Source organism: Leptopilina boulardi, unplaced genomic scaffold (genome assembly GCF_019393585.1).
Source record: "Leptopilina boulardi isolate dan_hultmark-lab unplaced genomic scaffold, ZJU_Lbou_2.1 LbouV2_48, whole genome shotgun sequence".
NCBI classification, from domain to species: domain Eukaryota; kingdom Metazoa; phylum Arthropoda; class Insecta; order Hymenoptera; family Figitidae; genus Leptopilina; species Leptopilina boulardi.
In genome coordinates, this window is record NW_026137992.1 from 183744 (window position 1) to 201796 (window position 18053).

The following is an 18053-nucleotide window of genomic DNA, read 5'->3' on the forward strand; positions in this document are numbered from 1 at the left end:
TTTCGAGATTCATTTAAATAAATATTTTGAAAACGAAATTTTCAATAAAAAGAAGAAAAACTTACTGGTGTGTGTAAATAAAACCTTTCCGTCATTGATTTGCTGTTGACTGAAAATATAAACATCCCTCTCAGGAATAGTAGTAAGTGAAATAAATCCATTTTTGACACTTGTAACGTTATAAATGACATCAACAGGAGATGTGTCATTGTCAATGGCATGTAATTGTGATGTTGAAAGTACAATGGAGCCTCCTTGCCATACACTCAATTTTGTTTCACTTGAAAGAATCGGAACCTCATCATTAACTGGTTGTACATTAATCCAAACTTTAAAAGGTTCACTCGTCTTATCACCAGCTGTTACAATCATTTTGAAACTATCACTAAGTGATTCATCTCCATTATGTCTATAAACAATTATTCCAGAATTGATGTGCTTTTGAGAAAATCTTCTGACTTGAGAATTTTTCGTTGAATCCATAATAGAGCCATGTTTTGGTTTTTCTTTTATTGTATAATCGATAATTTTACCAGCGTAATATGGTGTGATTGAGTAAAAATCACTTGGCGCAAAGGTAACAGTTTTACCTTCAATCACAGTTAAATTATGAGCAATCATGTACAATTTTTCAGGAATCATGACAAAATTTACAACAAGACCACGCAACCATGTGATGCCATTGGTAACATCAACAACAAATCTGTCACGAGTTTGATTGATTACTGCCTGTACGTAATACAATCGGCCTTCATTGATTAAATTTTGCTCAAAATGCTTCACTAAAGTTCCACTGTAATCGTCTTTTGTTTCATCGCTGAATTCATCTTGCGATTGTATTTCCAAATAACCATTTCTTGGCCACTCTTGAAGATGATACGTAATTTGATTGGCTGGTATTTTTGGATGCATTATCTCGAGACTCTTTTTACTAATCAAAATGCTCGTAGCCTCTTCGACAAAAATAGTCTTATTACTCTGAACAATTAAAGTTTCCCAATAACTCTCGGGATAAATTTTCACACCAAGAATTCCTGCAGCTTCTGCTCCCTTTGCCGAGACCTTGAATTTAACGCTGTCCTTGTTGGATGAACCATCGAGATGTTTATAAGACACTACACCTTTCGTCAAATCATTTTGATTAAAGCTAATAGTTTCTCTTGAATGTTTCATGAAAATTCCAAAATTCGGTTTCTCCATAATCACAAACTGTATGTCTTTGTCTGCTGCATAGACATTTGTTTCCAAATCTATTTCCTTGTTAGTGAGAGTCGCTGATTTATTAAATTGAACAACTAAATAATTACCGAGGTGAAGATTAATATATGGCGCACTAGCCTGGATCTCCAATTCACCTGGTGTTGATATCTGACCATCACTGACGGTAAATTTAAAAATTCCAGTATCGTCTCCATAATGACGAAACATGATCAAATCATTGTTGATGTCCTCTTGAGTGAATTGATTCAATTGAACGGAAAAATCAGTGATTTTATACAGAGCACCATTTTCAATGTCTTTCTTGGTGTAAACTAAATTACTGGCCTTAGTGTCAAGGTCTTTATCAATATAGAGTAAATCCTTGCTTGTCAAAAGACGTTCACCTTTTGAAACAACATAAAACACTTTTCTTTCAACTCTTTCCGGTGGATTGTCATTTCTCATTGTGACATCAACTCTAAAGACCCCAATGTACATAAAATCAACACCATTATTAGAAGTAGCTAAAAACTGAAAAGCATCTTCTTTAGATTCAGAGTCATCATGAATATAATACACTAATTGTGATGAAAGTTCTTGTAATGTAAAATAAGACGATTTTGATCTGACAACAGAATTGGAATCATTCATTACAATCAACCATCCATGATGTGGACCACTTGTGATATTAAAAATTAAAGATGTCACTCCATAATCATTAAAATTCGTTTTGATTATCTTCAATGGCACTTCAGATCCTTCCTTAACTTGTAAAGACTCGACACTTTCAGGAACTTTCAAGTTCTTTGATACATAATGTCTAAATGTTAAACTCGAAGAAATCTCTGTACACTGTGGAGCGGAAACCTTAAAAAGAAATTTATCCTCAATATTCGAATAAGCTCTTCGATAAAGTCTATATTTCAATTTTCCAGAATCAACATCTTCCTGTGTAAATGTATTGGACTTTTTTAGAATTTGTTGAATGAGTACAAGATCACCGTACCTTGGAATTGCCTCTATTCGATAAATAATTTTATTCAATGAAGTATTCAACGGATTCGTTTGATACCGCAAACTCTGTGTGCTTATAGACACATCAGCAACGTTTGTAAAGTTAATTCCGTACTTTCGCATTTCCTTCAATTCAAGATCGATAAATGTTACTTTAAACTCAAAAGTCTGTTGAGTTCTGACTTCTCTAACACTAGCTTGAAATTTAAATCCATCGTTACTGGGACTGCCAATATTGTGTATATAACGAACATTTTGCATATCAACATCTTTACTACTGAAATAATCGACATCCATCCAACTTCCGCTTTGATTCTTGATTCTCTGCATGGCGCCGTATTGAGGTGGTACAACAATATCGTAACGAATTTCAATACTTGAATCATCCGAGTTTGTTACGAAGGAAAGATTGGCAGGCGTTAGGTAGGAAAATGAACGATGCACTACAACCAATCCTGTGTTGTACTGTAATTTGATCGACAAAGGATAAGCGGACACACGTAAACTAGCTGGCTTGCTTGTCTCTATTCCATCACTCACTTGAAGTTTCAACATTGCATTCGATTTGGCTGGAAAAAAAGAGCCTTTTAGAATTTTCTTTTTCTCTATTACAGAAAAAAGAGAATAAAGAATATTTTAATTCCACTATTGATTTATCAATATTCTTTTTAAAAAAATTTCCAACTCTGAAAAATAATAAAAATATTCATTTGACGAAAACATCAAAAAGCTATTACAGGATTTTTTTCCCCAAGAATTCGAAGAAAAGAGAAAAAAAGTTTTACTTTTCTTCTGTATAATTAAATCAAGTCTCTAAGTTTGTTTGACTTCGAATTAATTCTTAATCAAAGTTCTTTTTTCCCCGTGGACTAACTATTGTTTATTTCTGCAAATAATATTATTAAACATTTTTAATAAAATTAATTCATTTCATCTATTTTCAAACCCTAATTTATATATAAAATTGAAATTTGAGGAATAAAAAAATAAATTATATAATTTGTAACATGAAAAGAAAATGTTAATGAATAAATGATGATCTTTATACTGAATTGCCGAGTGAAATTAATAAATAGTTCGAAATCCAATAAATGTCTAAAGATTAAAGGAGTGAAAATGCTGTTATTTATTAATGGGGGGCGAGAGTGAAGAAAAAAAAATTACCGTTTCCACGATGAACGTAGGCGATTAATCCTTGGAGTAATTCCGCTTGCGTGAACGTATCGATAGGACGTGATGGATTCGTCACTTTTTCTACGTGGCCAGCATCCGTATCTGCACGAAGAACCGTGTACATCAGCGTTTCCGGAGGAGTATCAGCATCAACGGTCCAAATTAATTCCTTCGTCAGCGTTTTTCTGGTTCCCTGAGCATTTAATTGCAGTTAACAATGACACACGTACTCGGGGCCATATATACGAAGGCGAGAGTGAACATAAACGCTTAGTGCAGTTGATTTCTATTCTATTCGTGATATATTGACGTGAGCTAATGTTCCGTCAATTAATTCGAACGCATTTAATTGTTTTTGAAAGTTAATATAATATCAATAAACTTACTGACAGAGTGTTACTTTACGTCTATCTAATTATTATCAAATATGATTGACTACTAATTATAATTAATTAATAAATCCAAACAATTTAATTCTTTAAATTCATAACCATGAAAAATTAAATTTATTTAATTTAATAAAAATAAAATTATACGAATAATTAGAAAAGAAAGTAAATTAATAATTATGCAATAATTTTATAGAATAAAATTTTATAAATTTCCTTCTTTGCGTAATTTAAAAAAATTGGAAAATCTAAATTTAATTATATTAAAATTACTGCAATTATTAAAGATAACAAAAATATTTTTTAATTATAAACTTAAATATTATGATTTTATCTTGCAATTGGAAATGGTAACCGAGGTAAAAAGAAACATCAATCAGGCATAATTGAAAATCAATAAATAGCCGCGAGTTCAAAGATCGCGTCTAGAAAAATGCTGCGGGGGTTTTATATATAGCGCTTCTCCCGTCAAATCTCGTTTGTTGAAAGTTACCATAGTATCCCCTTTGCAGATGAATTATTCGAAAATTTTCCAAACATCGAATTTGTTTACTCGATTTATGTGAAATCTTTGATCAACCGAGACCTTGAACTTTTATAATGTCGATTTAAAAACGAAAAATATGAATTTTTAATTCGGTACTAATATCATTGAGTTCGTTGACACCTTACATATTATGGTTTATGTATATTATATAGAAGGAGATTTATGACTTTTTTTTGAACTAATTCTTTTTTCTTTTTTCATTGAGGAATGCACATTGCAGACTTGTCAAAAAAAACGTGAAGAATGATTAATGTCACGAATTCCAGTTATAAAAGCATTTTTTTGTTTTCAGTGCAAGATGCAATTTGCATATCTTAATTAACTAAGCGCGAAATACTTTTTTTAAGAAAATATGTTAATATTAATATTTTATTGTAAACAATTAAATTTCAATTATATTTTATTTAATATGATACATGAATGTGCAATATTATGAAAATTAAATTATTTCAAGTATATTTTTCCAAATTTAAATTATAATAACTTTTAAAAAAAAAAAATTAAATTATTTTATAAAATACTAGAATGAATAATTTCAAATTTCAGTACAGTAATTTAATTAAAATTCAGTTTGACTCATTAAAAAAGAAACTCTCTGAAAAGGGTTTTAATTATTAAAATAAATGTAGATAGTTAAAGTTAAAATTATAATAAGCGAGATATTTGGAATGCATTTAAATATTTTTCAGAAATTCATAAGCTCAAAACTTCGATTGGTATAAAATTTATAATGTAGAATTTCTATTTTATCAAAAGTATATGTAATCAAAAAGTACGGTTGAAATTATAATAAACCAAATTTCCATACCGTAAAATTTTTTATTTCATGAAATTCACATTTCACAGAAAAGAAAATTTTTATTAGTCAATTTTGAAATTCGTGCTAAAATACCTTTTTTGAATATTAATTCGGATAAATGTAAATTCCGAATCAGTCAAATAGAAATTAGATTAAATAAAAAACATACAAAATAAAAAATTGGTTCAATAAAAACTATTTTATAAAATTCAAATAGAAATTCGTTATTATAAATTTATAATAAGAAACATTCGAACTTTAGATTTTCTTTTTTACCTTGAAAATTTCTTAATTTTTTTTTATAGAAAAATATTATATATAAATGATGTAAAACAGAAAAAAGCTTTTATCGAATTTAGCATTATAAGAGTTGAAAATGTGACAATAAAAACATAGAGAAAGAAAATCTGCTTACGATTAAGTGCAAACAACGTCAGGGAGAAATCAATTATTATTATGTTGGGAGAAATGGAGTTTATTTTCACAACTTACTTGTGCGAGTCGTAGCACTTTGGCCGACGGTATTTCTAGCATTGGAGGGTCGTTGACAGGCGTCACGTTGACATATAACGAAAATCTCAGGCGCCCTTGAAGATAACTGGGTAACGTGTATCCAGCATCTGACACAAGTGTCACTTCCAAAATCATATTATCTACCGTGGTTTCACTGCCATCGTGTACATATTGTATCTGAAAAGAAAAAAAAAATAGACATGATCAAAGGATATACATACATATATGTTATATGCGACAAGTGCGGCCAAGTTAAAGCACAACTTTGCGAATCTAAGTGCCATAAATTTGCCAGTTTCTTCTTCCCTCTAAAACTTAAACTGCGCCATTAACCCGAACCCACGAAGCGCAACTCTCCCGCGCGCGTATAACTTCAGAGGAACACATTACAAATTTTCTCACGCCTTTATTTTCGTTTTACTACACTTTGTTTCTGCATGTATTAAAGAGCATTTCGTGAATTTATTCATTGTTATTTCTGACGAAAAACGTAAAAATCAATTTCCTCCCACGGCGCAAGTTTATTGACGAGATATAATGGTTTGCGGGAATACGTGATTAATATTCGTTTTTATTTGAATTGAAAATTTGTTATCATTTTTCAAATAAAATAATTTCTTCAAGTTATAAAATTCTTTTAAATGAATAAACTTTCTTTTATTAATAATAATAATATAATATTAATCGCAATAAATTATCGAGATTGAATTATAAAAATAGCTTCAATTTTGGAGCAGCAATCTCAACTGAATTCGAAACAGGAAGTGAATTTATTATCTAACAAGTTACGAAACTTCCGGTTCAGAAAATAGCAGATGTATCCGAAATGGATTAAATGGAAGAAATAAATCCGTAAGAAGTTATTAATGCACGAAGAAAATTGTTCTTTTAGAATTCTAAAGGAATAATTTGCGTTGATTAGAAAATAAAAGTTAAAAAAAATTCAATATATAAAGTGTTAAATTAAATTTTGTATTATATAAACATTTTTATAAATTGACAAATAATTAATTATTAAAACTTGAAAACTTCAATGCGCGCCTTGAATTAAATTCTCAAACCAATTTACTTTATTTTTTGAATGGTCTTCTCCTTTAATTTTCCTCAATTAAAACCAGATGCTCGTTTATTCAACTTTCCATTGGAAAATAAAAGAGAAAAAAAACACTAACCCTCTACTAAAAAAAAAAAAGTTGGATCTCTCTAAAAATATGATTTCAAATTAATGTCTAAAACTCCATTTATATTTGAGTGAAAAGAAATGTAGGGTGAAAAGATATTTTTCCATTGAAATGAATCATGAGTTGAAAATTAAAACAATGTTCAGTTTTGTTAATGAAACATATATGTAAATTAATATCATTAATTAAAAATATTGCATTAAACCATTTTAAACAAACAATATTCATATTGTTTGTTTCAAAGAATGGAAAAAATTTCTCATTCATTTCAATAATAATATAAAAATGAATATGGAAAATGAAAACAGTGTAGATTATTAAATAAGATAATGAATAATTATTACATACCAATAATAATTATTATAAACAAAAATAATTTAATAATAAAAGGTTTACTTTTTAAAATATATTAAAAATATGTTTCAATAAAAGATAAATGATTGCAATAAACTGAAAGGTGAAATATAAAAAAAAGTCGTTCGCTCTATATCAAAACGATCCCTTTACATCTCTGAAAAATATGGTTTTTAAATTACTGTCCCGCAAGTCCCTGCTCAATAATATTTTTTAATCTTCATTGCTCCATTTCCCATTTCCGAATCGTTTCGAGCGCGCCATAAATATATGCAGTAAAGTGGTTAAATCTTCGTGGGAATCAAGTATATAGGGTTCACAAAAACCGCAACGCGATTTTTTTTTTTTTTGTCTTTATAACGAGAGAGAACGGAACCGCTTGAATTTGCCTTGTATTGCTCAAGGCGGTTCTATAATTAATATATATATCCTCCCCATTTACAAATACCCGACATCTGCTTGTGACTTGCGAGCCGAACTTGTGCATTCAGAATTATAGAGAGATTCAGGGATTCAGTGCAACAATTATTAGCATATCGAGCGTCAAAGCGCGGGCAAAGGCATTGTTTCACGATGTTAAATATATATATAGATATTTCTATATAGTTAAAGTAGGAGGCATTAGGAGTAATTAAAATCCAATTGACAAGTTTGAGAGAAATTTCTTGTCGCAATGAATAGAGACTTCAATCATAGAAAATAGAACTTGACAAGAACAATAATGAGCGGTGGTGGTGCTTATAAATAGAAGTGCAAGTACTCTATAGACAGAGAGTGGATAGAGAATTCGTCTGTACTTAGAAACAAAAGTTTATTCTTTTTAATAAATAATTTGATTCCAAATAAAGATTTTTTAATGAAATAAAAAATACAACACCACAGATTTTTTAATAAAGAAACAAAAAGAATTTGACTTTTAAATACAAATTTTTAAATTATTTTGAAATGAAATTTAATTGTTTCGAAATTAAATTGTATTTTTTAAATTTTTTCATAAAGAAATTTAATAAAATGAAAAAAATGAAAAGTATACTATTGAATCAACAGCATTTCTTCTAAAAGTATAAAAAATATTGTTTCAAAAGCATACGATATGTAATTTATATCATATTTTTTTGAATTCTGTAGCATATGCTTTTGAGTAAATAATTTTTATGCCTTTGGTGGAAATGTTGTAGATTCAAAAGTATATTTTTCTCAGTGTAATGTTTTTATTTAATAAATGAAAAACTGTTGTTTTATAGTGTCTGGAGAAAGAGGAGAAATCCTAGAGCGTATTAGTACTGCATTCGCTATGGATCTAAACTTAGTATTTCTGGTTCTAAACTATGTATATCCTATGACGAACTGAAAAGCTCATGACCCTTATTCAACACGCACTCCCTTGCAAATCACATGCACGCATCTGTTTTGGCTCGTCGACATGTCTACATAATCAACTTCCTAGTTCACATGTGATTTTGCAGATTCACTTTACAAAAACCTTCTATCCATGAGTATCAAAGAAATGACCCAATTGATTAAAAATATATAAACCAGCCTGCTCGATGTGCCCCATTAGTCAAGTACTCTCATGTCATCGTCGCTTCCTTTCATGAATCCCCGACGATGATACAAAAATATAATTTCACACGGAAAAAAAATATGTACTGCAATTCGGACGTTTATCAATGGGGAGTAGAAAAAAAAGTTTTTTTCAGAATTTTTTTTAAGTCTATAGAATCCTAAAAAAGTAGCATTGATTGTTACTAACTTTATTTAATTAGGACAAGTCAATAATGGTCTATATATATATGTAAAGGACCATTTCCTTTAGACTTTATATAAATAACTGACCTTTTCTTACAAAACTTTATATCATCATTTTAAAATAACATAAAATCTGTTTTTAAAACTTTTAAATATATAAAGAACCTTTACATCTAAAAGATAGTTTTTTTTTCAAAACCTCATATACAAGGAACTTTTTTCAAGAAAAGAAAAAAAACTTTTACAAAGAACCTTTACAAAGGTATATACATCAGTAACATTTCCTTTTTATGTGCTTTCAACATATCGTCGATCTTTGCTTTTTCACAAACCGAAAGTTCGTTTTATTTCAAATTGAGGGGGTTTTAAAAGAATTACGCGTTTTTATTAAAGGCATCGAATGAATTGAGGAAAAAGAATGTGAGAGAAGTTCCGGATCAGAAAAAAAAATATGCGGTCAATTTCAACTAAAGTGAAAGAGAAAGATTGAGAGGGAAACGCAATAAAATATTGCTCCAACTTCAAGTTGAATCAGCTTTCCGTTTCGATATAATTGTCTTATTTCTCCTTTTTTTTTTCTTCTTTCGTGCGAAAGCAGTAAATATAGTATACTTTAATACAGTACGTTTTTATGTTTTTCTTGATGCACTTTTCGTTTGAGTAAGTTACTTTTAGAAACACGATTCTGTTTGCATTTTTAGCACGACTCCTCGCGCGCGCAGTGAAAAAGATTTCGTCTTGTGAGTTTCGCTATTCCCTTAACACTTCTGAATAAAAAAAGTTCTCTTTTTTTTTATATATTATTCTTCAACATAAAATTCTTCACAATCAACATCAATTCAATACTAGAAGGTTCAATTGTCATAAAAAGAAATTGATAATTTTACATAATGAAAAATTTCTCTTTTATAATAATGAAACTAATTTTGTGAAATTAATTTTTAATTCAAGAAATTCGATTATTTGGCACAAGGAAAAAGTATTTTTAAAAAAAGTAAGGAGAAAAAAACGAGACCATAAACATGAAAAAATTAATTAAATAAATCATAGAAAATTAAAATTAATTAAATCCAAATAACTAATTAATTACTTGTTAACAAGCAAGAATGGAGAATGACTCTGATTGAATAGATGTTTGAGGGAAATTATGTTTTGAACAATTCTTGATGGAAGTTAAATTAGTTACCTTATTTTCGCTGACATCGTGTAACGTGAAGGTGGTCTCCCTCCCATTAATTAAAAGATCCAGGGACAGAGTACCATGCGCAGGTGGTGTTAGCAGAGTAAATATAACATTACTTTCCCCGATCCTATATTTGGCAATATCCAGTACCATCGCTATGTTTTCTCTCATCATTGTTACATTACCTCCTTCGAAAACTGACAGAGGGTTGAGATCCAGTAGCCCCAGTCTTTCGGGCAAATTCAAATTTGAATTATCCTGTAATAATAAACAATTTCATTATTAAACTTCTAATATAATTACTGTTTAATAAAATAATATAATTTAATAATTAATATAAAAAACTCAAACAAAAAGAAATTAAATCGAAAAATAAAATAGATCAGAATAAAAAATGTGATTGTAATAAATAAATAAATTTTTTTAATAAATATGCGACTTGTTACTAATTACACTTTCTTAGTTTGAAAATTGATATTTTTGCGCTGTGAAGTATTCTGAGAGAAAGCTTAAACAGGAATTTTATATACACTAAACATCAATGAGATGCAAAGTGTATATATACATTTTAAAAAGATTTTTTAGCCTACATACTTATTTTCCAATTAATTACTCAAGTGCAGATAGTTTTATCGAGAAGCACTTCACTAGCTTTCAAGTTAAAGTTCACTTTCCACCGTAATGTCGGAGAAGTTATAAAAAGGTTTCATGAATCTTTTTTCTTTCTTTTTTTTTTTTTACTGGTTGATTAATAGATCCCGGCTCCTTGTCTTGAATTAAGAACTCGCATTATGTCTGTTTGATTATTCAAGCAAGCAAGAAATCTCCACGGGCATAATATCAAACTAATGAACAAACTTCTCGAACCATATTTACCAAAAATTTTCTGTTTAATTTTCGATTCTTTAAATTTAGTACTTATAAAAAATTTACATTTTTCCTATAATTATTTCTTGCTGTCATCTAATTTATTATATTAATAAATTTTATTTTTCAACTTCATCTTTTTATATCTAAAGAACGTGGTTAATTTAAGCAAATAAAAATAAAAAGATTTTTGATTGTTCTATAAAATCTACGTAAATGTGACCATTTATCTTTGAACATGTATAGTTAGAAAATATATATAGGTCAAATGATATTTCTCTTCAAAATGATTTACAGTGAAAAGTTTTGCTGATAATAACAGAAGACAAAGTTTTTTTTTAAAAAATGAAATTTAGCATTACTTGTTGCAAAAATAGGTCTCAAATAGTTGAATGCACTGTTACATTATAATGAACATGTCAGTTTTGTAAAAAAAGTTTTTTTTTCTAAAACGGATGTTTTTTCAATACAAATAACTGGAACAGAAAAGCTGATAGTGCAATTCATCTTTACGGGATGAAATACGTCAAAAATAGGTTCTGAAAAATTTTTTAACAACCAATTTGTAATAAAAAAAAAACTTGATTTAACGAGTAATGTTTTTTTTTTTTATTATAAATTGGAATACGATACAAATAATTTTTAAAATAAATTTCCCACACAATTTTATTCTCATAAGTGAATGGCGCTATTAGTTTTTCCAAATATTGTAAAAAAAACAATTATTGTACAAATAACTATTAAAGAATTTTTCGTTTTTTCTCTAAATTCAGTTAGGGTATATAATTAGTTATATGTATTTCTATGAAATGGAAATTCTGCCAAATACAGCATTTGGGTAAATATCATGCTGTGTTATGTTGTTTTTCTAGTAAAATTCAATTTCCCTAATTAAGGGAAAATCTAAATACCCTCGTTTGTTTTGCATTAAATATTTAAGAAAACCTTGCTTGTAAAGCAATTTTTAATTAAAACGGTTTTTAAATTTATAAAAACAAAAAAAAATAAGAGAGTAACTCACCTTATAATCTTCTGAAAATGCAGATTTGGTACAAAGTGGCTGATTGCAGTTACATTTAAAAGCAGCAACTCCCAGATGAGAGCAGTTGGCACCAAGTGCACAAGGATCAGAATCAAAACAGGGAAATCCCCAGACGCAACCAGCCAGAATGCCTTGGCTGACCTTCACGTCTGGCAAACCAATTTCCTTGTTATCCAAAAACATGTTTCTTATGCAACCTTTGTAACTCATGTCTCCTGACTTGAGACCTTTGCTGAAAGCACGAGCTCTTTTATTCAGCTCGGTACCACCAATGTACAACGTGTCTGCTAGGTCGAGATATCGATTTCCTCCTGAAGGCAGTGCCATCATTTTCTCTTGCTTGTCGACAGTGATTCCAATCGTGCTAGGACTAAAGTCGACAACTATGCTATGCCATTTACCATCAGATACTATTGTCGAATGTATCAGTTCTGTAGGTCCATTTCCTTTGTTCATCAAAACCCGTATGCGTCTGTCAAGCAACTCAATGCCTAGGTAATCTGCGTATGAAGATTGCCCAGTATTGTACAGCAGCAATCCACTTTCAGCAGCTGTTTTCAATTCGAATTTCCAGCTGAAATTTTTCAACATTTTCAAATATATGAAAAATATTTTTTCTACATATGAAATTCATAATACAAAGAGTGATCAATAATTAATTAAAATTATAATCATCGAAAATTATTGCATGTAACGAAATATTATTTTTTCATTAAAAAGAAAAACCTCTCTGATTTATTTCTATACGGAAATAAAAGTTAATCGCAATTTAGTATTAACGAATGCATGACTATAAAAAGTATATAAACTTTTCTCATTTTTTTCATGGGATTTAATAAGAAACACTTCATTCCATTCGCTTGGAAAAAAACTGCATAAGTAACAGTAATCTCAACTTTTAGATAGAGAAATCCTCTTGAATTTTTACTTTACACTTTCTTTTCGAATATAACGATGCAGAATAAAAAATATATTTATTTAAAAATTAAAATCTGTAAAATAGGAAAAACACTATATTTTCTAAATCTCATTCGTTTTTTAATTTCTCAGAACTTTATAATAAAAAACTGAGGGGAATATTTTGAAGTGAATAAAATCCAAGAGCCAATGTAAGCATGAGAAACTACAGTTGAAAGATCAAAGTACTGATGTATGTTGTTCGTAAATGGTATTATTGTTAATATTTACCTCGATCCAGAACGAGGAATTGGCTTTGGTATTGCTATAAACGATCCGTCCTCAACGAAACTGATATTTGTTCTCCAAGTAGCATCGAATTCCGGAGAACATCCCCAAGTGACTGCTGTTGGCTCTGATTGGTTCTTTCGCAAACGAGCGTATTCTATTACTTTAGCTCCGTTATAAACTATATCCGCCATGCAACCTCTCAAGTATTCCATGTGACCTACACACAACATAGAGGAATTCAAATTAATTATCCCATCACAAAGAGAGAGGGAGAGAGAGAGGGAGAGAGTGACCAATTATAGAATTTTAATTGCAAATTGGAAATTTCATTAAAACTTTTAAACAATACAAGCACATTCATTATCAAAATTTTAAAGTAATTTTAAATTTAATCAGATGTCAAAATTTTTAATCAAAATATCGATTTTAAACCTATAGTAAATTATTAATCATAATGTATTATTTGAAGATTATAAATTTTACACACTTTTTAATTAAATGAAATTTTTTATAAAAATTCAAACAAAGTTTCTCTAAAAAAATGAGTTCTACAATAGTGATTTTAACTTTTACACATGAATAAATATATATGTTTATTCGAAAACATAACTTTTGGTAATGCATCGCAAGATGACAAATGGAACTGCCTTGTTAGCAGAATGTCGTATATTGTCTTTCTATATTACCAACAAAGTTTTGTTCTACTCCTCTGAAACAATATTCCGGTTGAGAAGTTTGTAAGGCAAGATCTCAAGTGGTTAGCCAAATAATTTTGAATTTCTCGCTTATATATAGATACATATTGTCATTATAATTTACTAAAGGTAATAAAAATAATATTTTAAAAACATTCTATTTAATTTTTTACCTAACCAATAGACATTGCATTTATTTACACCCAGAGAAAAGATATATTTGTTTCAGAGACAAATAAATTTTATTTAATTGAAATAAAAATTTTATTAGACTTGGAAACAAATATATTTTTATTTGATTCAAATAAATTTTATTTGTCTTTGTCTGTTGGATTAATATGAGTATTATATTACCAATTCATATTAAATAATTATTGTGCGAATATTTCAATAATAATTTTGTATCTCCTTTATAAATTAACCAAAATTATTTAACACACTTTTTTCACTTCTCTGAAAGGTTTGAATATCAATTTAACAATGTTATGCGCTAATTAAATAGTATGTAATTGTACATAATGTGAAATAATACTATATATATATTATAATCTGTAACAATTAAAATTACAATTTAACATTTATGACATTGGTCATGTATGATTTTGTATATTATATTATTTTACATTTTATCAAAGCGAACCGCATTATTATTTTTTTTTTTGGAAAGAGGATAAGAAATTGTCGCATAATCTTCTCTTTATAATAGTAGTTTGGAATTATTTAGGACGAATAAGAATTTCAAAACCCATATCACACTGTTTCGCGCTACTGCGGTAAACAAATGAATTTTCGTGAATATGTAAATTGGATTTTAGGATGGCCTTTGAATTCAACAAAACCTAGAGACACACACAGTTTATTCTCATCTCATTCTCCTTTATCTTTTTCAAGTTGAAATAATCCGGGCAAAAATCCTTAATACTTCTAAATTTCATAAATTTATAACTTTAAATTGTCAATTATTATTAGAATTTACGTATATATTAATATTATAATTATTATACTTTTATTAATATAATACTTGTGATTTTATTTTCAGTAGTAAAAGAAAATTTTATTCCAACAAAACTTCTTATAATTTAGCGTAAGTAGTAAAAGGAAATTTTAGTCAGACAAACATGTGATTGAAATGACGTTACATTTAATATATTACATTTTGATAAAATTAATTTTACGTAACCTTTTATATTTAACATCCTCTACTTTATGTAAGAAATCGTGTAATTATATAACTAACTTCTCCTTTCCACCCATAGATGCTTACGTAATAATACTGTAAACATTTCTCTAATAATAAATTCATATTTTTTAATAATGAACGTAAAAAAAAACTTCTTTTTTAATTTCGCATTAAAATAATATTGTTTTTATAGGCTATTCATTATATCAATCAAGAATTTAATATACCATAAATAAACGCACTAATTTCTCTGAATAATATACAGATGAGTAAAATGAATTTTCTCCAAATTGAGTATTATCTACTAATTTGGGAAAATTACTAGGCATTTCAGTGAATAAATTTGTATGTAAAGTATGGTGTAAAGCATGTAAATTTGTAAACCCTAAACACGGGAAAACCAACTTCACGTCAGTGATGTCCCCGTGGATTCATGTCACGTCATATCGTGGCGCGCGGATTCGAGATCCCAATATTTACCTCGAGGGAATGGAATTCACTTGTTAGGTACACTTTTTATATATGCGTTTTATCTGATTCACGGAATTTTTCACGTCTAAGTATTTTTAACAGGAGAAAAAAAATGATATTTACCCTGTGATTACTCAAGGAGAGAAATATTATTTTTATATATATTTTTTTAAATTAATTCTGAAAAATTATTCTTTTTCGTTATTTATTTAAAGCAAAAAAAGAAATATTATTTTTTTCCTTTATATGCGGGAAAAAAAAATTTTCTTTCTTACAAAGAGATGTATTTTTAATGAGGAGAATTTTTCTTTTATTAAAAGAAACGAGTATTTTTTTTCCTCCCCAAAAAAATGTTATTGAAAATTTGATAGACAATAATATCTATTGATACTAATTTATTTTTTATAATAAATGATAATTATAGTTTTTTTTTCTTTCATTAACATTTTCTTTTATTGTTATATATAAATATGAAAAATTTATAAAAACTTACCAAGAAATAATTCGTTGAAATCTCCTCTTCCACCGATGAACACACCGTAATGAATATTTAACTCAAAAAAATTCCCCTTCAGCAAAAATTCAGTGTTATGTATTACGTCAATTTGCAAAGTAATTTTTCCCTCTCGCCTTGTCAAGTTGATCTCGTGCCAGTTGTTATCATTAAGAGTCAGACGTTGGGCACTAGGTATTTCGCTCTCTCCTGCGCCCAAATTAATGTGAACCTTAAAAAACAAAAAAAAAAAAGAAAGATAAGTGAAGTTTTTAATTAATAAAAAGCGAAATCTTTCTCGGTAATCTGTGTGGATTTGTCAACTGCCGATTGCATAAGAGATAGTAAAGCTCCAGCGAATGCATCTTTTGCTTCTCTTCCATTTTAATTAGTCACTGACTTTTAGAAGATTTTCCACGGAATTCTGAATCATAATTACCTTATCTAAGCTGATGCTTTTATGGTATAAATTGGTCTAGTTATTTCATTCTGCTGTATAACTAATTAAGCTCTCGAAATATAGCACAACAAATATATATATATATATATATACATAATAAAATCCAAGTTAAATTTAAAAATTTATAAACAAATTTTGTAATAAATTAATTTACTGAAATTTTTTTAATTTAACAAATAAAATTCCTCTAATTTATTCAAATATTTTTTATTTAAATAAAAATTGATTATACGATAGGCAAAATTTTTTTTCGCAAAATAGAACATTAAAAAATAAATTTTATAAAAAAAATGAGTTTTTTGTAAAAAAAGTTTTACACAATTTCTCCGAAACAAATTACACGGGACAGACATAAACGGGGATTTTTTGTAACACGATAGAAATTGCGAAAGCGATAAAAAAAAAAAAAAAAAAATGTTGAGAAACGTTCAATGACTATGCAAAATCTGTCAATGTGATCGATACAGAGTGTCTGTCAAAGAGTATAAAGCATATATAAATTTTCTCTCTCCAGAAATATGCAAATGGAGCGATCTTGTATATGGTAAATGATATAATTTTATTTAAAATTTATATTGGCGAAAAATAAAGAATTACTAAATTGTATATATATATGTATAAAATTCAAAGTTTCTCTAAGAGGTTTTTACGATTTCCACTCATTGAAGAGCTATACGTTCTGCAGAACTTTATTAAGTTTAGACTCTGCGCAATGCCCCAAGCAAAAGAAAATTGAACATTACGTGCGGTTCTCATTTCTTCAGTTACTTTAAAAGAAATTTAAAGGACTTTTCAAGAATTCATATAATCAAATCACACTTATATTTGCAAGAAAGTAACATTTATATGAATTTTTTACCCCAAAGCAAAACAATCAACTTTTTGTTTTATATAAAAAAAAAAACAAAGGTAATGAGAGAAATTTTATTTCTATTTCACACAAACTTTATAATTTTTAAAAATGCTTCTTTTATATTCCATTTTCATGAAAAAAAAAAAGTTTTTTTTAGAAAGATGAAATTTTTATTTTTCGAAATATTATTTGGAACAATAAACACCATTTGTTTTTGATTGTTCTGGAAATACATAAGGTATGATAATAAAAAAAAATAATACATAAAGTTTTGTAAAATATTGCCCTTCTGACGTTTATAGTCTCAAGTGAGTCATTTTCCAACAAAAGGTACCTTGAGATAACAATTTAATTTAGTCTATATGAAATTCATTTGTTTCGTGAGCACACCCTTTTTTTTGGCGCGCGCGCGCGCACTTATTACAATTATACAACAAACGCAAACCCATAAAAACCAAGGATCTGGAAATTGTACTGCAACAGCAGTTCCTCTCGATTTACCCGCGTGTAATATTAAAAGATGTAGCAGAGCATCGTCAACATTCCAATGAGTTCAAGATTAAATTATATCTCTTCATTTTAATTTGCTCGGCAAATTGAATTAGTTACTCCCATTTTCTCCATCTACTTTATTAAGAAGGCCTTCAAGTCTCATTATTATTATTTTTTTAATTTTATAAAACGAACTATTTCAATTTCGGA

General features: G+C 28.4%; 1 protein-coding gene across 4 annotated transcripts in view; it reads right to left on the minus strand.

Annotated features, from left to right (window-relative positions):
- LOC127289601 (chondroitin sulfate proteoglycan 4) overlaps positions 1–18053 on the minus strand; it is a 59118-nt gene that overhangs the window by 7581 nt on the left and 33484 nt on the right. For all 4 annotated transcript variants that reach the window (XM_051317623.1, XM_051317626.1, XM_051317622.1 and 1 more), the window contains 7 exons: positions 16039–16270; positions 13200–13416; positions 11991–12585; positions 10106–10360; positions 5615–5812; positions 3379–3580; positions 66–2783 (listed from right to left, as the gene is read on the minus strand). In XM_051317623.1, the coding sequence (XP_051173580.1) occupies positions 66–2783; positions 3379–3580; positions 5615–5812; positions 10106–10360; positions 11991–12585; positions 13200–13416; positions 16039–16270 (4417 nt within the window). The remainder of the gene's footprint in view (positions 1–65; positions 2784–3378; positions 3581–5614; positions 5813–10105; positions 10361–11990; positions 12586–13199; positions 13417–16038; positions 16271–18053) is intronic.